At 43.5% G+C, this 20,533-nt stretch overlaps 1 protein-coding gene across 15 annotated transcripts in view; it reads left to right on the top strand.

Moving 5' to 3' along the window:
• The window catches only part of GTDC1 (glycosyltransferase like domain containing 1), a 246,325-nt gene that overhangs the window by 179,984 nt on the left and 45,808 nt on the right, over positions 1-20,533 (top strand). For all 15 annotated transcript variants that reach the window (XR_014001624.1, XR_014001625.1, XM_081167720.1 and 12 more), the window contains one exon: positions 10,280-10,389. Coding sequence is in view for 13 of the 15 variants with exons in the window: in XM_081167720.1 (XP_081023846.1) it covers positions 10,280-10,389 (110 nt within the window). In the remaining 2 variants the exon portion in view is untranslated. The remainder of the gene's footprint in view (positions 1-10,279; positions 10,390-20,533) is intronic.

The raw sequence follows: 20,533 nt of genomic DNA, 5'->3' as shown, positions 1-20,533 counted from the left end.
AAGCTTTTGCTGACTCCCCACCCCCTCCTCTCCTCTTAGTTGTCTTCATTTCCTTTGGAAGGGTTTCATTATTTTAGGGAAAATTCTTATGTCTATATGATGAGTAAAAAGGGTATTAAAATTAAGAAGGGAATCATCATGGAAATCAGCTTTACCACAAGGGAATGGGCAAATAAAAGCCTTGGAAATGAAAATAAATAAGCTTTGCTAATACCTCACCTAAGGAGCAGAATATAAGCCCATCAGAGCTTGGAGATATTCAGAGGTACCACTTTGATTCTCTCTATTAAGCAGTTAGTTATCTGACCTTCAGAAACTGAAATTTTTGAAGAACTAAATTCATGTTGGTGATGGTAAATATCTTGTTTACAGAAAGCTATCTAGTAGGTTTAGCAACACAAGGGATTTTTTTGTTGCTGCTGCTATTTGGGATGCGGCTTTTGGTTTCTGAAAATATTAGATATATTTGCCACAAGTTTTATTGAGATCACTGAGCAGGCGTTTTAACTTTTATAAGTCGCAAATGATTTAGTGAAGCTCTCCTTTTATTTACTGTGTTTTCAGCATTTTTCTGTTCTGACACAGAAGAATTTAAGAGGCTCAAAAAGAATTATATTCTCATATTCTTTATATTATACCATTGTCTCCTCAAAAACTTTTGGTTTTCCCCCATCGTATATCTTCTTAAGACCAACAGTCTTAGGTATTCAGAAACTAAGATATGCCTCCCTCATTCGTTCTTAAAAGTTGAAACTGATTGCATGCATATGACTTGGTAGAGCACTCTTTCTCCATAGATTTGTTCAGGATTTGTGTAACTTAACTAAGCAGAGAGGGGAGACTGGATTGGGGATATAGAATTTATGTGTACAGGCCTTCTAGTCCCTGGACTTCCCTGGCACATTGCCCTACCTATTTATGCCCACCAAGAGGTACTGGAGAAATAGGGCACTCTTGATCTATGCGTGGACAAGGATTGTTTTCTAAGAAAATAAGAAGTTTCCTCTTATTGCAGCCATATCTGTTTGGAACATCACAAATTGACCCTGTGGAGATTTATTTGCTTTAGTCAATATATCCTTTCCTTTTTATGTTTTACAATTTCATAGAATTGTAGAGTTGGAAGGGACCCTAAGGGTTCATCTTATCCAATCCCCTGCAATGGAGGAATCTCAGCTAAAGGATACGTGACAGATGGCCATCCAACCTCTGCTTAAAAACATCCAATAAAAAGAGTTCACCACCTGCTGAGGGCGTCCGTTCCACTGTCAAACAGCTTTTACTGTCAGAAAGTTTTTCTTGATGTTTACACAGAATCTCCTTTCTTGTAACTTGAAGCCATTGGTTCAGGTCCTACCCTCTGGAGCAGGAGAAAACAAGCTTGCTCCATTTTAAGATCTTTAGATACAGCCCTTTAGATATTTGAAGATGGCTGTCATATTTCCTTGTTGTCTCCTCTTTACCAGGCTAAACATACCCAACTCTTTCAGCCGTTCCTCATAAGGCTTGATTTCCAGACCCTTGATCATCTTGGTCACCCTCCTCTGCATCCTTATTAACTTGTGCCACCCAGAACTGGACGCAGTACTCCAGGTGTGGTCTGACCAAGATGGAATAGAGCAGTACTATTACTTACCTTGATCTGGACACTATACTTCTGTTGATACCGCCTAGAATAGCATAGTTTTTTTGTTGCTTCCCCATTCTCCTCTTCAGAGTGTCAGACTATGTGAGTCTTTGCAAGATCTACTCTCAAGAAACTGAAAAAGCCTAGCATAAACTTCAATATGCATATCTACCTCAAGAAACCTGGTCAGCTTGCTACAATGACTATCAATTGGAAAGGTTTTCTAGTGCATATGAAGGCCTCTTTTTCTTTACAGGGACCCCAGTGTCTGTGTCACCCTTTGCTTCCCCTTCCTCTGTCTTCTCTGCCCCCAGCTGTGGGACTATTTCTGAAGCTACAATGTGAGCTTATATACTGAAACGGAGCATGGTTAGCTTGTTCCTGAAGCCAGGTCAGGTATCATTCTTTTGACAACTTGCCCTTCTTGGATACACATCTTTACCATATAGGACAACTGCATATTCCTGTACTGCAGGGGGTTGGACAAGATGACCCTCAGGGTAACTTCCAACTCTACAATTTTATGATTCTATTTATATTTGTTTTTTTCTGAAAATTCCTGTGGTGTAAGCTAGCCACAAATCCAGAATGACCTGCTTTGAACCTCAGGAAGTACCGGTTTACTCTTCCATGTGGTCTTGGCAAGTAGTATGCAGATGTTTCCTGCAATTGTAGATATATGTGCATTGCCTAGAACCCTTCGATAATACATTGCTCTCATACTCTTGCCCTCTCACCTCCATCTTATTTGTTGCTTCCATCTCTTTTCTTTACACCATGTGACTCCCATTATAATTATTACAGAGGTAACCAATGAAGTGCTCTCCAGAGTTCTTCAGGTTACAGTTTCTTTTAACCTTTACCATTGACCATGCATGCTGGGAACAATGGGAATTGGATTCCAGAATCATCTGAGGGGGGACCACGTTGGGTGTCTCTGGATTATTACTTACATCTGGAGTATTAGGCAACTACTATACAAAATGGAATCCAAGTTTGTGTCAGCGCACCTCCACAAAAGAATCCTGTTTGCAGCTGTCATCCTATTGCCTCAGACAGAAAGATGTGCACAACATAAGCACATTGCAGCCAGTGGAAAATATATAAGTATAACACAAATGCTTTGTCATCTCTACTAGCTTCTAGTCCATTTCTAGGTCCAATTCGAAGTGCTGGTATGGACCCTGGAGGCCACTAATGGCTTGGACCAAGACATGTATCTACCCCAACTTTGAGATCTTATTTAGAGGTCCTTCTCTGGATGCCACTACCCAGAGTGGCTGCTAATGAAAGGACCTTTCCAGTGATAGTACCCCACTGTGGAATGCCCTCCTTGGCGTAACTTGCCTGACACCCAGGTTATTGTATTATTGGCAGCTGACAAACATATTTTATTTTCTTAGGCCTGTTTTATCATTATGAGTTAATCCTTTGTTCCTTGAGTTTTGAGTTTCATTGAGCACTTCTACTAACACAGTGCAGAGCAGCTGATTTGTGCCTTTCAATATCACTACCACTGTTATATACCACGGCCAATATCTTCCCACTGTAGCTTCATTTACCTCTGTAAAGCTTCTCCCAGTATGTGAGTTGAAGGGAATTGCAGAACACTGGATTCCACACCTTGCACAAATGTGTAGCCACTGCTGGATACAACATGCTTGATATCCCAAGAGAAGGAGGTTGTTGTTGTCAAGAGATGTCCATGAAAACAGACAACCAGAAGATGGGTAGATCAAGGGACTCCCAAGTGGTATAGAAGTTTTGAGCAGCTTAGGAGAAAGGCTTAAAAGTCTACCTGTGTATCAGGAATCCTGCTTAAAAGCCTGATAAGCTTAGGGGCAGTTGTATGTTAGGGCTAGAGGATTGTGTTCATCCAATTTCGGTTTGTTTTTGCTACAAAGGTACTGGAGAGGGGTATACTTTGTTGTGGGCTAGTCTCCCTTCTCCAGGCAGGTGTTTGGGCGGTGGCTGTCACAGTATCTTAAATGCTATGTTAGCCTTTGCTAACATCTCTACTCCTTTATTTCACATACACTCTGTGTGATCACAGCAGAGGATGTGGTTCTAATGCTCCTTGTAGATTTTAATGCTGAGAATGTTGTTAAACTCAGGAATATTCATGGGGAGAAAATTTCCTAATATACTGGAATTATTGAATGGAACAAAACAGGTATCCTTTTCAACTAGCCAACTCCAACTGATTTAAACTGCGAAGAACTAGAGAGCTGACAGCAATGTAATAATTTTTAAAGGAAAAGGAATGTTGTGAATACATCAGCATAGAAAAAAGAACTTTATATACTGATAACTGCATATTTATACCTTAACTTCAGCTGGAAATATTAGCTTGAAATAAAACTGTGCAGAATTGAATTAACTGGCCTTAGTAATTGATTTCGCTTAGTGTTGGTGTGTTCTTGGATACCACCACACATGCCATGTCCCTTTTCGTTCTTAATAGATTTTCTTGGCAGATAATGGCTTCTTCTCTTGTGCTGTTCACATTAGCATTCTCACCAGAAAATATTAGAATTTGATCCTTCCTTCATGTACCTGTTTAAAAAAATGAAAACCCACCTCGTGCCCAACACACACAGAGAGAGGCTCTTACGTGCTTTTAAGAAAGAGATCTTTATTCAGGCAACTAACGGTACAGCAGCAGACACAGAGTTCTGGAGTCCAGAAATCAGGCAAGATTTTCAGAACTAGACAGAAGCAATGTAAACGTCCCAGCAGTTTCCGTGCCTCATCTGCCAAGCTTTTAAATGACGTTCTCGCTTGCAAGACTTACTCACTTTGCAGGAATGTTGGGATTGCAAGTGTGCGCTTTTTGGGGATGGGTGATTCTGCTCTCATCTGTGAAAGCATCACCTGGTTCTGGAAACAACGCTGCACCCTCCTGTTCAGGCTGTTGTTCAGTACCTGCCACCTACTGAGTTCCTCCCCTCTTGGCGCCCAAAGCCCTTCTCAGCCTCCACATAGGCACTCTACTCCACTAGTAGGTCAGGAAAAGGAGCTGACATCCCTGCTCTCCCTGCTGAAGCGACTGAAGTTGGGGTACAGCAGGGAGAGCCATAAAATGCCTGGGCACATGGGAATATTGTCTCCTAGTGTCAAAAGGCTTTTGACATTGGTGCCATCCATGCCTTTTTACGGAGTTAGGGCATAGCAATACAAAAGGCTCCCTCCATTGGTTGCCTCAGTGTAATAAAGAGGGCACTTGGAGCAGGGACTCCACAGACAGGGCTTTTACATACACATGCATGCAAATATACATATACAGGTGCACACTGCCCATAAGACCTGTACCGTCATGTGTTTTTAAAATAAGAACGAATTATTTTGGTTGATGATCGACCATGGCAGCTACTGTCTTTTAATCCACATTGATTGGCTGTCCCAAATTATATAATAAACACTGTTGTTTAACTTTAGAGTAAGGATTTGCTTCTCTCCTACCTTTGATACCTTTGGAAATGAGCAAACTCTGGTGATGTGATGAGCGAAAAGATCAGCCCCCCCCCCTCCCGGGCTCTTATGAGCTGCAGGTATGTTTGAATACTGTTTACCTTATTAGCCAAAGACCAATATGTCTCTACCTGAAAGGGAGGTTTTCTTGTTTTATTTACTGATACTGAGAAAGGTGCATTGGTTAGGTGCTACATATTTGAAAAACAGTATTAAGCCTGCCTCTTCCCCCTGCCACCTCCCCATTTTGAATTTTCTGTACCAGTGAAATACTAGAAAGCTCCTTTGTTAAATGTTTTAAGAAGATTAAGATTGACCTTTTTAATATTGCTTTTAGCTCAGCTTATTTATAACCCTTTCAACATACACAATACCTTTAGAGATTTGCACACGTGTCAGTTATGTATGAAATTATATTGTATCATGATGTACCCTAAGAGACTTCATTTAGTGAAAAGCGAGGGTGGGGAAATGCTCTCCCCCCCCCCCCCCGATTACAAAGGCTACAGTCCGACGTGCACTTAGGAGTAAATCCCTGAAATGCATGGGTCTTACTTTCTAATAAATATGGTTAGGATTGGCCTGTAAATTTCTCAACTGCATCTATATTCGAATTTGTACAAATTTGTCTTCCAAGAGAGAACAAGTGGAGAGTTTGTGGTGGAGGAATGATTACTTTCTGAGCCCTGCTAGACTTGCACTGGCCCAGGCAGAATGTGAGGGGTGGCTTTTTATCTCTGTCCCCTTCTTTCCATCAGGTTTGTTTTCCCTGCCTGTTCCCTAGCAATTGGTTCCAATGAGACAAAAAAGAACTTCTCTGGTTTCCAAGGCCAGAATAATCCCCCCCCCCCCCCGGAGGCATGTCTTGAGACTGAGAGGACCTAGAATATGGTGTATCTAAAGTTCCCCCTGCCCTTATAGTCAGAACAGAGAGAGCAGGTTTGCAACAGCAGCTGGGTTTTATGCAGCCACATTGGGGCCCACTGTGAATCCCCGTCTCTGGCCACAAAAAGTGAGGTCTGCAATGTCTCGTGGCCACCAAACCACTCTCCAAAAGAGGATAGCATTGCTTCATAAAGGATCAATCAATCAGTCATCCAGGGAAGCATCCCTCCTGGTTTCTGAACAATGCAGCAACTCTTCCTGAACTTGCAAGGAGATATATAGGACACAGTGTAGTGGCCTTGGTGCATTGCTCATCCTGTTCCGAGTACTCCTGTGTTTTTGAAATTGCCTTCACATTTCCTTGGTGTCGAGTTATCTTAGTTTTTCAACAACCGGAGATGCAGAACCGCTTGCTTTGCAGGGTCCTTGTAGTCCGAAGGAATGGGCTCCTATTCTAAGATGTGATTCATTATAGTTAAGGCAGTCCTGGCAGAGTCTCCTTCATTTCTTCTTCTTCTTAGTAAACTCGGACAAAAGAAACAACATGGCTTTTCTAGGCAGACTTACCTAGTTCTGAGCTCGTACAACTTGCTCTAATTGTACAACACCCTACATAGATCTACTTTGTTATACAGTGGTACCTCGGATTAAGTACTTAATTTGTTCTGGAGGTCTGTTCTTAACCTGAAACTGTTCTTAACCTGAAGCACCACTTTAGCTAATGGGGCCTCCTGCTGCCGCCGTGCCACCGGAGCACGATTTCTGTTCTCCTCCAGAAGCAAAGTTCTTAACCTGAAGCACTATTTTTGGGTAAGCGGAGTCTGTAACCTGAAGCGTATGTAACCTGAAGTGTATGTAACCCGAGGTACCACTGTACTTTAATCACCACTGCTTCTTTTTGCACCTTTTTTGAAATGTGTTCTTTTTCCTCCCTCACCAAAAATAAAATAAAACCAGATGGAAGAAAGTTTGTTACGTGTTTGTCTCTGTGGTGTCATAGAACTGTGTGCACTTTTATAGTATAGGTACAATTTTTTAAAATCGGCTTCCCCCCTTCCCTCCTCTTCTGGCTTTTTGTAAAATATCTGAAACCTGACTACAGGTTTTCGTCCCTTTTTCTGCGATAGCTTTCACTTCGTCACCTTGCTTCATAAAATAAGTGCCCCCAAACCAAAGCAACTGCTCCTTTTTGAGATATTTCCAAATCAAAGTCCTGAACCATATATGTCTTTTATCACCTGATGATGATGATTAAGTCCTACCTTGGTTTTCGAACAGCTTAGTTCTCGAACGTTTTGGCTCTCAAATGCCGCAAACCCAGAAGTGACTGTTCAGGTTTGTGAACTATTTTTGGAAGCCGAATGTCCGACGTGGCTTCCGCATTTTCCTATTGCCTGCAGGAGCTTCCTGCAGCCAATCAGAAGCCGTGCTTTGGTTTCTGAATTTTTGGAAAGTCGAACGGACTTCTGGAATGGATTCCGTTCGACTTCCAAGGTACAGCTGTACTTGACATTTCTGTATCACTTTGACCAAAGTACTTCAAATATGTCACCTCAGGAATCCTTACAATTGCCCGTTAATACAGTCGTTATTATTGGCTCAGTATTGGCCCTGAGCAGGGATGGAAAACCTGTGGCTTTCCCGATGCTGTTGGACACCAGTTGCTGTCTGCCCTATTGCCAGTGGTCAGAGAAGATGATAGTTGCCGTCCAATGACATCTGAAGGGCCACAGGTTCCTCATCCCTTGTTTGGAGGTTGCTTGTCAAGGGTGGCTGTGGTGTGTTTTGTGCTGGAGGCATCTTGCCTCGCACCCCATGCTCTTGATCACTACTCTGCAAAACTCTACAAAAGCTCTTGGTGCCTGAAGCGACACTGGATTTGGCTTCTCATAATTTTACGTTTGGGAACAGCCTCTATAAATACAAATATATTGTTGTGATTCTAGTTTTTTCTCTTGGCAGTGTAAAAAGTTATTGAATTATTAGTACATGCGTCTGCTTTTTTTTAAGTAACAATCCTACTGAATCTTTAGGGTGTCCAGTTGCAGAGCATATCACAAGGCATTCCTTTTTATTACTGGAAACACACACAAGCTGGAAGATGTACAACTTGTTAATGCTAATTCTGTACATATTTTTTTATAGCAGTCCCATTCTTTAGACCTTACAGCTTCTGATTTGAAAACCTGGGAAAGTAATGTTTAATTAGGAGATCTTTGTTTGACATCAGATAACCAAAAATATTGACTGACTTGGAAATTAACACATGCAGAGATACAGATGCCATTTAGCATGAGATTTCTCAAGTGATATAATTATTAATACTTCTGATGGTTATTATGAGATAAACCGGCATATTCATTCCTCATAATTAGCCTATGGGGGCAATGCACCACTTCTACCACTAGACTGTCATGTTGCCTATAACTTGAGAATAAATATGGTAGAAGTTTCTAACAAAAGAAAAAAAATTCTTGAAGGGCATCTGGTTTACTTCTGGGCGAAGAACAGTGATTTAAAACAGAGCAGTTAGATCAAAAGGCAAAATATACCTTCAACGGGTAATTGCTCATTGTACTATTAATGTAAGTAGCCAGATTGTAGGAAATGATGTTCGTTTTCAACATGTTTAGGTTTTGTCTAGATGGCACCTTCCCACACAGTTGATTTATGGTTTAGTGCTAAACCAGAAATGGAGGTGGGGTGGGGGGCTGGTGGGGGCTGAGTGAGACGAAGGGAGTATTGCAGAAAAAAGGTACCAATGTAAACTTAAATTCATTGTGATATTATCATTTGAACTATGCCACCCGGTCTTTCTTTCCCAGTCTCTCTTCTGCCATTTGAGCTATCAGGAATCAGTCACATTTGGTATGTGCACACAATTGTAAGCAATTTATTTCTATTATAATAGAGGAATATTGGCTTTCTAAGGCCCAGTCTTAATTACTAATCCACCTTAAAAATGCTTGTGTTGGAATGTGTAAAAAGGTATACTGCCAGCAAAATCACAAAGCATCAGTCTGCTGGAGTTAAAGAGCTGTGCAGCCTGATCCTTTGCACACTTGCTTGGAAACAATTCCCACCAAGTTGGGATGGGACTTAGTTGATATAATAGAACTGTAGCCATTGTAGAGAGATAACATAGCTGCAAATGCTTAGGGCGAGCTTTAGTAAAGTACTAAAGCTCAGTCCTATGCACTGACAGACATGTTATCCCTCTACAATGGCCGTATAATATAAGGCTATTTTGCAGTTTTTGCAGTTTGTTTTCACTGGTCAAACAATATAATAAGCAACCTATTTTCTGTATCAAAGCTTGTCCTTACTTCCTGGTCATTTAAAAAGTGAGTTTCCTGAAGATGCAAACAGGTACAAATCTGTTGCAGCATGAGTTTACGCTAAAACCATGTCCTGGTCTAGGGCAGAAGCATTTCCAGAGCCAATTCATAACTTGTTTCTTTGCAATGATTCTGCAGTTGAACCGCATGCAAGCTAAGCATGGCATAGCTCCAGCATATAAAGGTGGCAGCGCTATCATTGACTGCTCTATGTGCCAGCAGCCTCATAGGCAAATAGTAGGGGCCCAGTCAGGGTGAAGCCTAGTGTAAATTTGTTCCACTCTCCATGAAAGCTCTTGCTTTTGGACATCTTCAAAAATCACCGTATTTTTTGCTCTATAAGACTCACTTTTCCCTCCTAAAAAGTAAGGGGAAATGTTTGTGCGTCTTATGGAGTGATTGCAGGCTGCGCAGCTATCCCAGAAGCCAGAACAGCAAGAGGGATTGCTGCTTTCGCTGCTCAGCAATCCCTCTTGCTGTTCTGGCTTCTGGGATTCAGAATATTTTTTTTCTTGTTTTCCTCCTCCAAAAACTAGGTGCGTCTTGTGGTCTGGTGCATCTTATAGAGCGAAAAATACGGGTACCTGCTGAAATTTCTGCAAAGGCTTTCCTTTGATATGAGTTGCCATTGCATTATACTGTGAGCTGGTTTGGAGGAAAGTTTGACAAATGTTTTGTTTTGTTTTTTCAGCTAAAATATCCCAAAGGGAGTTTCTCTCCATAACATGTTATGGGGGGGAGGAGTGCTTATAAACAACTTTACTTGGAAGTATGTCTCGCAAATTTCAGAGAAGCTTTCTTCCAAGAAAGGATGATAAAAATTGCAGCCTGAAAGTATCTTGAAGTCTGACATTCTGCAATAGACTTTGAATGCAGTGCAAATGTTGTTCTGATAAAATGCAATGTTCTCTATAAATAAACAATCCAAAAGTCAAGGTGCACTTCGTTTTACTTCAAGGGAACACGATAAGGATCCCGAAAGTTTCTTTCAAGTGCTGCTGAAAATGAAAGAGATGGGCCTCAGTTTTCATGTTTCTGTCCTTGGAGAGACCTTCACCGATGTTCCAGGTATTTATTTATTTTTTCAGTCTCTACATTTATAGATATCACAACAGGCAATTCTGTAATTTTCTTTCCTGAAAGTGAGCAGTTGGGTAAAAGTGAGAACTTACAGCACAGTGGTAAATTAAATATGTATGTATATAAAAGTTAGCAGCAATTGTTTTTTGTTAAGAGCTGCTAGCAACCGTATCCTCTATGCTGCTTTAACTGTGAGGAAATGCCAGTGATCTCAATAGGACTTACCATATTTTCCCATGTATAACACGACCCCATGTATAAGACAACCCCTATTTCTGGGAGCCCTCAACAGTTGTTGAACTTCTTTTTTAAGTTCGCTGAGCTGTTGAGCAGCTTTTCGACGATCCCCCGCTCTGGCTGACAGAACTGGTGCCGTAATACACCACATACGCACCAAATATTCTTCCTAAACCGGGAGAAGCGGGTAAGTAGCCTCCTCTCCGACATTTCCCTGCTACCGCTGCAGCACCAGCCTTCGCTTACTTAGCATATTAACCTGCGTATAAGACGACCCTCAATTTATCACAAAAAGATCAGAAAAAGGTTGTCTTATACATGGAAAAATACGGTACTTCTGAGTACATATAAAATTTGTTCCATACATGCAAATGAGTTATGGTTCTGGAACCTCAGTATAGTCATTATGAGGTGCTTTTGCATACATAGACAAATTTTATAGCCAACCTATGGTGCTCATCAGCCATCTTGATAAAGACTGGGATCTTTCTCTTTTGATCTCTTTCACTTGCTATGTAATTTGTGCCTCTGCCCTGCCTTTAGCTCGGGGGGGGGGGGGGTTGTGTGTCGTGTTGTTTCCTTTTTTTATTTTTAACAACAGATGTACATGTACCAAAGAGATACCAGGAAGAGCGATTCCATTTCAATCTGATGTAGCAGAAAAGTGGTTCAGAACATGGATCTAGACAGCAACCTAATAGTAAAACTTTCTATGTGGTCATTCTCCACATGTTTACAGTGGTACCTCTGGTTACGAATTTAATTCGTTCCGGAGGTCCGTTCTTAACCTGAAACTGTTCTTAACCTGAGGTACCACTTTAGCTAATGGAGCCTACCGCTGCTGCTGCGACACCAGCACATGATTTCTGTTCTCATCCTGAGGTAAAGTTCTTAACCCAGGGTACTACATCCAGGTTAGTGGAGTCTGTAACCCAAAATGTTTGTAACCCAAGGTGTTTATAACCCGAGGTACCACTGTATTTTATAGAATTGGTCATCTACACAAAAAAGGGCAAGTAACACACATTGGGCGGCAGGGGGCGGATCCAAGTAAATAAACCTAGAAATGTTAGAACAACCATAGTAGCTGTCTTTGGAGATCAAAAACTTCTTTTAAAAAAACGTGTTGTGTATCTGTTTTTAGGTACTACAGTTATACCTTGGAAGTCGAACGGAATCCATTCCGGAAGTTCGTTTGACTTCCAAAACGTTTGAAAACCAAACGGAATCCATTCCGGAAGTTCGTTTGACTTCCAAAACGTTTCAAAACCAAATTGTGGCTTCTGATTGGCTGCAAGAAGCTTCTGCAGCCAATTGGAAGCCCTGTCGGACTTTCGACTTCCAAAAATAGTTTGCAAACCAGAACAGTTACTTCCGGGTTTGCAACATTCAGAAGCCAAAACGTTTGGGAACTAAGCTGTTCGAAAACCATGGTACGACTATAGTTTCTCCAAAATTGGTGAGTCACCTAGAAAACGCTAGGTGTAGAGGAGCTATATAAATAAATAACAGAACAATGCAACCCCCTTATTTCCTTATCCTGGACAGAGGTTGCACAGGGTGGATGTGTCTGTCCTCTGGCTTCCACTGGTTTGGGAGCTCCATAGATAAGAAGTGCCCCAGTGCACCCACCCAAATGATAGGAAGGTGGTGGTAGCTAGTGGAAACTTCCAAAATGGGGCATTTTGGGGGTGGGGTGGATCTATACAGGATCCAATGGATCCTAAGTCATCCCTGCCACCATTACATGGTGACAACAGGTCTTTTCACTGCACCAGCCTGAAAACTAGCACAGCAAAGGGGCATTTTTAACCTGGCCCTCAGCTTTTTATCCTCTCTGGTGCAAGCAGTGAGACTGTGCATGTGGACTCCATCAAGCCCTGTCGCTGCTTTCCACAGGTTAGGATAAGTAAATAAAATGTGAAAGACTCGGGCCCCAGTTCACATAAATTTTAAAGAGCTGAGTGGCTAAGCCCATACACCTGTGCTGTTCAGCTGAGAACCTTATTGCATGAATTTTGTTCTTGGGTGATCATACAAGTACAAAAAAGTATTGTATGAAGTGATCCTACATAGCCTAGGGATCTCAGTGCATCCGTTTGAATTTTGCCATATATAGATATCACTGTAACCAGTTTTTCTCTTTAACAAGACCACAATTAGTAGAGTTGTTAAAGCACCAGTGGTCTGTTGCCCGTAGCTGGTCAGAATGGTGGGAGACTTCCTTGGCTTTGTGGGAAAACAAATAACTAACTTAGGTTCAAGTATTATAAATATGTGAGATAGTAAAGTAAAAGATTACTGCTTTCTTGAAAGTCTATCCCAACTTTTAAACCGCAAGTAAGAGCCTGTTATATTTACAATATCATTAAATTAGTCCAGTTTAATGTTCTAACTATTTGTTTATTGCAGCAAGGGACTTGTAACATATTAATCTGCTTAGTGAAAAATGCATCTGTGTAGCCACGGAGTTCTCTAGGTGCTCATAAGTGCGAATACTATGCCCAGTTTTGATTAGAAGATTCCTGCAGATTTCAGAAGACGCCAATGCCTCAATCTGGCCCATAGTCACACATTGGTATACATGTTTAGTTGTGCCAGAATGTGGACTGAGGACATGTGAGGATGCATGGCTAAAAACACATAGCATGCGGTGCGGATGGACAGCAATTGTATCCTGATTCACATCTGGCCTATCCTCCAGCTCCGAATCCAATGAAGCCATCTGCCTCCATGTGCAGATCTCCTTTGTTATCAGAGTGCATGCTGGTCCATAAAGCACAGATATAGACAAGAGAGGTAGGTCAGTGACAGTGCCTATGCATCGTATGCAGAAGGTGTCATGTTCCATCTCTGGCATCTCCAGGTAGGGCTGAGAAAGATTCCTGTCTGAAACCCTGGTCAGTGCAGACAGCCAGACTTCGTAAAAACTAAAAGGCCGTTTCCGATGTGCACATCCCGCCGTTCTCCTTTATAGCAGGCGCTACAGATAGGTACATTCCACCAGCATTTTCTACATGGCTTTTCATCTCCCATTTCCTGTTCAGCTCTGTTTCAAAGTGTAGTGGATTCTTTGAACCTCGCCAGCCAGTATAGAATACTGAGCAAGATGGACCAGCGACTTGACTCCATTACAAGACAACTCTTGTGTCCCTTACTGCAGAGGTTGGAGATTGATGCAGAGAACCAAAGTGCTCCTATCTGCTGCTTCAGTGCTTGCTACATTGTGCCTATAACACTGAGTGTGTGATTTGGGAGGGTCATTTATAGGATGAGGACCAACATTAAACCCTTTCCAGGTGCTCAAAAGTTTGGGAAAGAAGATGTATGGGAATGCAACCCTTAACTGTATGGCTGAAATTTACAGATACGTACATTTTCCAACATGGCAACCTGTTTACCCTGCACATTTACAGAAGTACCTGCAGCCATCATGGGACTCTGTATGCAGAGTGTGAGAAATGTATCTACAAATGGGAATACTTGTGGTGTTTTCACCCCTTTGAACCTCTGTGCAATAGTAATAGGACATGAGGGGTTTGTAACGATGGATGACCATTACAGATTGAGTATTAATATTTTTTATTTGCTAAAATATGGCATTCTGAGTTTGTGACCTTGTTTCTAAAAGCCAAGGTGCTTTTAAAAGCATTGGTTTTTAGCTTGTAAGTTGGAATCCACAGGTGAGTTTCATCAGAAATATGACCTCCAATTTCTGTTTTGTTTATTTTTTGGTATTGTTGTTTTTTAAATAGAGTTTGCTGGGGCAGAAAATAGTAGGAAGATAATGAGAGAAACAGAGATAAGGAAAGAAGAGAAAAAACGGACAGATACTGTAAAAAATAAAATAAAAGTGGATCTCATGTTGGAGTTTGGGTTAAATGAGAAGAGTGATTACTAGAGAACCCTGTATTGGTTATATTTCTTATCCCTTTAATATTGCTATGTATAGTGTTATTTTAAATGGAGAAAACTTAGTATGAGTGGTGTGTGTGTGTGTGTGTGTGTGTGTGAGAGAGAGAGAGAGAGAGATGCACACACACACACACACACACACACACACACACACGCCTCCTCTGATTAGGTTTTTTCCAATTTAAAATAATTTTATGCATAGCAGATATATGTATATAAATCTATATTCCTGATAGATCTTTTCAGTCTCGGATGAAAAGTGTAACCATTGTAATCCCAAGGATGGAACAACTAAACTGTTAAAAGGGGGAAATTTATCTAGTAATTAAATTTCCCCCATAATTGCTGCTTTAGCCTATAGATGAATGCACTCCATTTAAGTTTTAAAAATCTTACTTAGGCTGGATAAGACTTGCGTGTTGAGTCACAGTAGCCCCCCAATAATTCACACTTCACACATCAATTTTTGTTTAAGGTTTTTGGCATAATTTTGGCCACAACTTTATTCAAATACAAAAATGTGAGTGGTTGCTTAGGCACTGGTTCCGACTATCTGTCCTTGCCCTCAGGGACAGAGCTGGCCTTCCGGATACCAGCGGAAGCCAGCGTGGGAAACAAGTATTGGGTGAGAGATGAAGCTGGGACACAGACCCACACCTCTCACCCTCATGTTCCGTTGGGGCTTGCACGGCCCAAGTCCGACTCCGGGGACAAGGACGAAAGAATGGCAAGCCCCTGGATTTCCTTTAACGGAATTCCCATTCGCATCATTTGGAGGGGTAGGCACTTACCCCTCCAAGCACCAATTTAACCAGTGCCTAACCGCCAACCTTACAAGTTGTGACGATTTGCTACGCAGTAGGCAAAAACCAAATGGCACCAGCCAATCAGCCAGATGGCAAAATTCCTACCGTGCCCCCGCACCAAGGCGAACGACACCATGACAGGCATAGCAAGGTCAAGCGATCAGCTTAAATAAAAAACCCCCCTATTAAAGGGAGGGAGGGCGGGTGATCCGATGCAAAACGGCCAAGAGGCCGTGCCAACGTCTGGCCCCTGTATATATAGACTCTGACCCCTCCTCCGAATTGGCAACAATCAAAACACCCCAGCAACCCAGTTTAACCATTTAAATGGTCGGGATTCAACTAAATTTGCCTAGTCACTGGAGGGTGGCCTGTTCCCAACCGCAACACGTGCTCTCTGCTAGGGAGAACACGCTTTGCGTGTTGAGTCACAGTAGCCCCCCAATAATTCACACTTCACACATCAATTTTTGTTTAAGGTTTTTGGCATAATTTTGGCCACAACTTTATTCAAATACAAAAATGTGAGTGGTTGCTTAGGCACTGGTTCCGACTATCTGTCCTTGCCCTCAGGGACAGAGCTGGCCTTCCGGATACCAGCGGAAGCCAGCGTGGGAAACAAGTATTGGGTGAGAGATGAAGCTGGGACACAGACCCACACCTCTCACCCTCATGTTCCGTTGGGGCTTGCACGGCCCAAGTCCGACTCCGGGGACAAGGACGAAAGAATGGCAAGCCCCTGGATTTCCTTTAACGGAATTCCCATTCGCATCATTTGGAGGGGTAGGCACTTACCCCTCCAAGCACCAATTTAACCAGTGCCTAACCGCCATGGAGCCCTCAGCTCACCGCCAAACCACTCACAGCCCCAACCAAGACCTCAGCTTGGTCACCACCGCACCAATCCAAGCCTCATTCCCTGAAGCGGAAAGGTGCATGCCATCAGCTTGGAAAAAGGATGGCCTCTCAAAAAGAATCTCGGGGTGGGAAATTGCATCGCCACCAGCTCCAAAACTTTTTTGACCACAGCAGAATTGATGCGTTTTCGGGCCCTTTCAGTGGCAGCCGGGCAACGACTGCCCTTCCAAACGCAGCGTTGCAAAAGCTTTGACCAAAAAATTTTCGCTGTCGGCACCATTGCACGCAGCGTCTCCAGGTCACCCAAAATTGCAGCACGTAGTGACAAACAGTCCATGGGCACCAGGTCGTTCTCACCAAGCTGCACCACAATAGCAGCTGGCGGCCCCTCCAAGAGCAACTGCCTCCGGATACTTGGCAGGAACTCCGACCAGCACATCCCACGTCTGGACAGCCAAGACAAGCGAATATGTGGAGGAAAGCCGAAATCTGGACCCAATCCAGATTGCCGTGCTGCGACGCCAGCCCAATGGACGATACTGTGCCCCACAATCCAAACACGGGTCACCGCTAAACCTGATAAATAAGATGAAACAAGCAAAAATTGTAAGACACCGATAATGTTAACGAACATAATCTTTGAATGCATTCGATTTCCAACGACCTGTATTTTATTTCCACTGCCTTATTAACATGCTTTCCGGCCTTCTTGGTGGTACGTTTGTCTAGGCATTGGTTCCCGACTAGCTGCACCTGACCTCAGCAGGGCAGCACTGACGACTGGGCCCCACCATATCGTCAGTACCAGCAAACATTGTGGGGGAGTAATGAATCCCAAGGCAATCGCATCCCGCCAGGTGTCGTTCCCCATAGGAGAAAGATGCACCCCATCTGCCCTAAAGAGGGCAATAGCCTTGAAGAAAATTAGGAGGGTGCAATATTACAGAACCACCTAAAGCAAGGACCTATTTTATTTTATTTGTTATTTTATTTACTTTATTTATTTTATTCTATTATCCACCGCCTTATTAACATGCTTTCTGGCCTGCTCGGTGGTAGTTTGTCTAGGCATTGGTTCCCGACTAGCTGCACCTGACCTCAGCAGGGCAGCACTGACGACTGGGCCCCACCATATCGTCAGTTCCAATAAACAGCATGGGGGAGGAATGAACCAGGATCAGACTCAAGCTCACCCCAAATGCTCCCAGGGACTCTTGCATGGCCCTACCCCTCAAAAGGGGGCGACAAAAGCATGGCAAATCCTTGGATTCCCTTAATGGAACATCTTTGCGCATTGGAGGGGACAGGTGCTCCAACCCCCCCTCCAGACCACCTTGAACCAATGCCTTAAATTATTTTGAGTCCAGGGAGAGCTGCCATCAACTCAATCCAAGCCCTCTTGCATGCAGGAATGCAAACTTATGCTGGAGGAAGACAGCAAACATTCTCGCCCAGCTGTACCACCAGCACTGCGGGAGGACCTGCACAGGTCACACTCGACCGCACCAAAGGAAGGATCTCCTCCCAAAGCATTCCCCATCTGGACATCCAGTATATGTTCACATGGGCAGGAAGACTGAGATGACGCCCCAGTCCAAACCCGTCAACATGCTTGCCAGCCTAGTGTACAATGCTGTGGCCCAAATGTGCACAGCTGCTCCTATGAAAAAAGGAAACAACAGACAAGCATCAGCACAGACATCACTGTGACACTTCCTGATATAATCCTTGTCAGCGTCAGACTTCCAATGACCCGTATTCACAATCCTGTCTACTGACAGGCCCCCAGTGTGCAGCCTTTGCAGCAGCACCTAATCGTAAGGAATGAGGAGTGTTCAGCGGTAAGCAAGCCGCAGGCTCTAATAACTGGTGCACGACGTAAGCACATTGATGCCGGGCTAACGGGAACCCATTTTCATGCACTAGGAGCGGGCCAGCCCCCAGGGAATAAAAAGCCAAATATTCTGTTATCCATAACCGGGCAAGGGCCCTCCTCACCTGTGGCGGGAAGCCTGATTGTGGCACTCCTGCCCACTAAGTCTGTTTTAGAGTTACCAGCTCTAATGACAAGCTCCAAAGGATAAGGAAAAGTCCTGAAGCAATAAGCCTCCAGAATCTCGGCCCCGTGCTGGCTCCAACAACCATTTCCCCAACCCTCAGTGCGAAAATGCAATGGACTACTGAAAGGAGTCTCACCTTGATCTTTAACCCGCAGACAAGTTTTAACTTGTTGCAGATACTGCATAGGTAAAAATTGACCGACTTCCTGCCCACTGTCCTATGAGGTTGGAGCCTATTCCAACCTTCCAAGGCCCTGCGCACTGCAAACTTTATACAAGGGTCTCTGAAAAATTAAAGCTTCAATGAAACAGACATTGCAGCGGACTGAATTCGGATAGTTATAACCGCATGCCCAATCTGCAGCAGGTGGACCAAATACTGCAGGATCTGCTCAGAGGATGGGGGCAAATTCTTCCGAATGGCCAAGAACTGCCAGCTTAAGGCTAAGAAATCCATCCAGGCCTTCCCATAAGAGGTAAAAGCAGAAGGGGAAATGGAAGCTGCCGCTCTCTGAAATTACTAATTGTTGTCAAAATGCCACAAGACTGGAAAAGTCTGGCAATAGCTGAGTCTGGAGCCCAGGATCTGAAGCGCTTCATCTGAAAATCGGATAGTGTCAGCGTAATTTGGAGAGTAGAAAGCACAATATTAAACCTTAAGTGGCGCAGCTCGAAAGCATGAGCGGAGGGGCAGAGACTGTGCTACAGCATGAGGACTGTTTTGCCAAGACGCTCACCACCACCTGGTTATCAGACCAAAAGCAGATCCGATGGTCACTGAACTCCTCGGGCCACATGTGAACTGCTACTACAATGGGGAAAACTCAAGAAAAGTTATGTCACATGATTGCCTCACCACACCAGGCTTGAGGCCATAGCTTTGCACACCAGCAGCCCTTGAAATAAAAACCAAAGGGCAAAGATCCAGCAGCACCAGCATGAACCTGAAAATCCCTGAGCGGGTTCAAGGTATCCTGCCATGGCGAACTACTATTGCATACATTCAGGAATTGCTACCATCGCCTGATATCTGCCTTCACCACATTTGGTAGGCATACACAAAGGTAAGGGGACCTCTGTCAGCATCGCCCTTGAGCCAGTGCCACCAACTGGACTCATCCACTTCAGCCCCAACTGGGCTAGGCGAGCTGGGTAGCACTTCCAGAGACCACCTTCTGCACATGAACAGGTCAAAGTGCTGTGGACTCACAGCTTAGAGTTGTGAGCACCGGATTCACTCCAACAAAAAGACAGTCGTCGCACAGCAGAGTACAGCAGAGTCTGAGTATATAAACAACTCAGAGAGCAGCTCTGTAGAATATCTTCTTTATTCTATCTACAACGATACAAACTATATACAGAGCTTAATAGGTCTAAGCATAAATAAATGCTGCACTGCACTGAGTATCTGCAGCTGCCCTTAGCAGCAACCTTATCTCTACACATGATCTCTAACACTCAGTCTCTCTCCCTCTCCGACACTGACTGACTGACTTGGTGCTGGAGCAGAATAAGTAGAGACCAGAACACGCCTCCTCCTCTCTGGAGAATCAGCAGACTCCTCAGGAGATTCTTGGATATGGGAGGGGTGAAATCTAGGCAGCCTGGCCTAGTGGGAAGATTAGTTAAGTGACCCAGCAAGATCGGATCTGGTGAAGCATCACTTGCTACAGAGGAAGTATTACAAAATAACTTCCTTCAAGGCAGACAGCTTCTCCATAGCCAAGTGGTATGTTTTAGCAACGATATCCAACTGGATCCCTAAATAAAATTGGAATATGTGCAAAAGGTATTGAGCTATTGCTTGCCAGCTTCCAGCCCCCGCTTGGGCAGGGGGCATCTTGTGCAGCCATCATGATATGTAAATTTACAGGGCCGACGCTGGCCAGAACCCCTAAAGAAGTCCCAACCAAGCTGCCGCCAAGCCAGCTTCCTTTTCAGACACACACTCTGTGCAATGCAAAAAAAAAAAAAAAAAAAACAAAACAAAACCAAAAAAACACCCAACAACACACACTCCGTGCAGTGCACACACTCTCCATGCAATGCAACTACACACTCCGTGCAATGCAAAAAGCACGCTCTGTGCAATGCAACTACACACTCCGTGCAATGCACACACAAAACCTCTGTGCAATGCAACTACACACTCCGTGAAATGCAAAACACACTCTCTGCAATGCACACACCTTTCATGCAATGCAACTACACTCCATGCAATGCAACTACACACTCCGTGCACTGCACCCTCTGTTC

Source organism: Podarcis bocagei (genome assembly GCF_964188305.1).
Source record: "Podarcis bocagei genome assembly, chromosome: 1".
NCBI lineage: Eukaryota > Metazoa > Chordata > Lepidosauria > Squamata > Lacertidae > Podarcis > Podarcis bocagei.
Note: the sequence above shows the minus strand (reverse complement) of the source record. Positions and strands in the feature narration are given on the sequence as shown.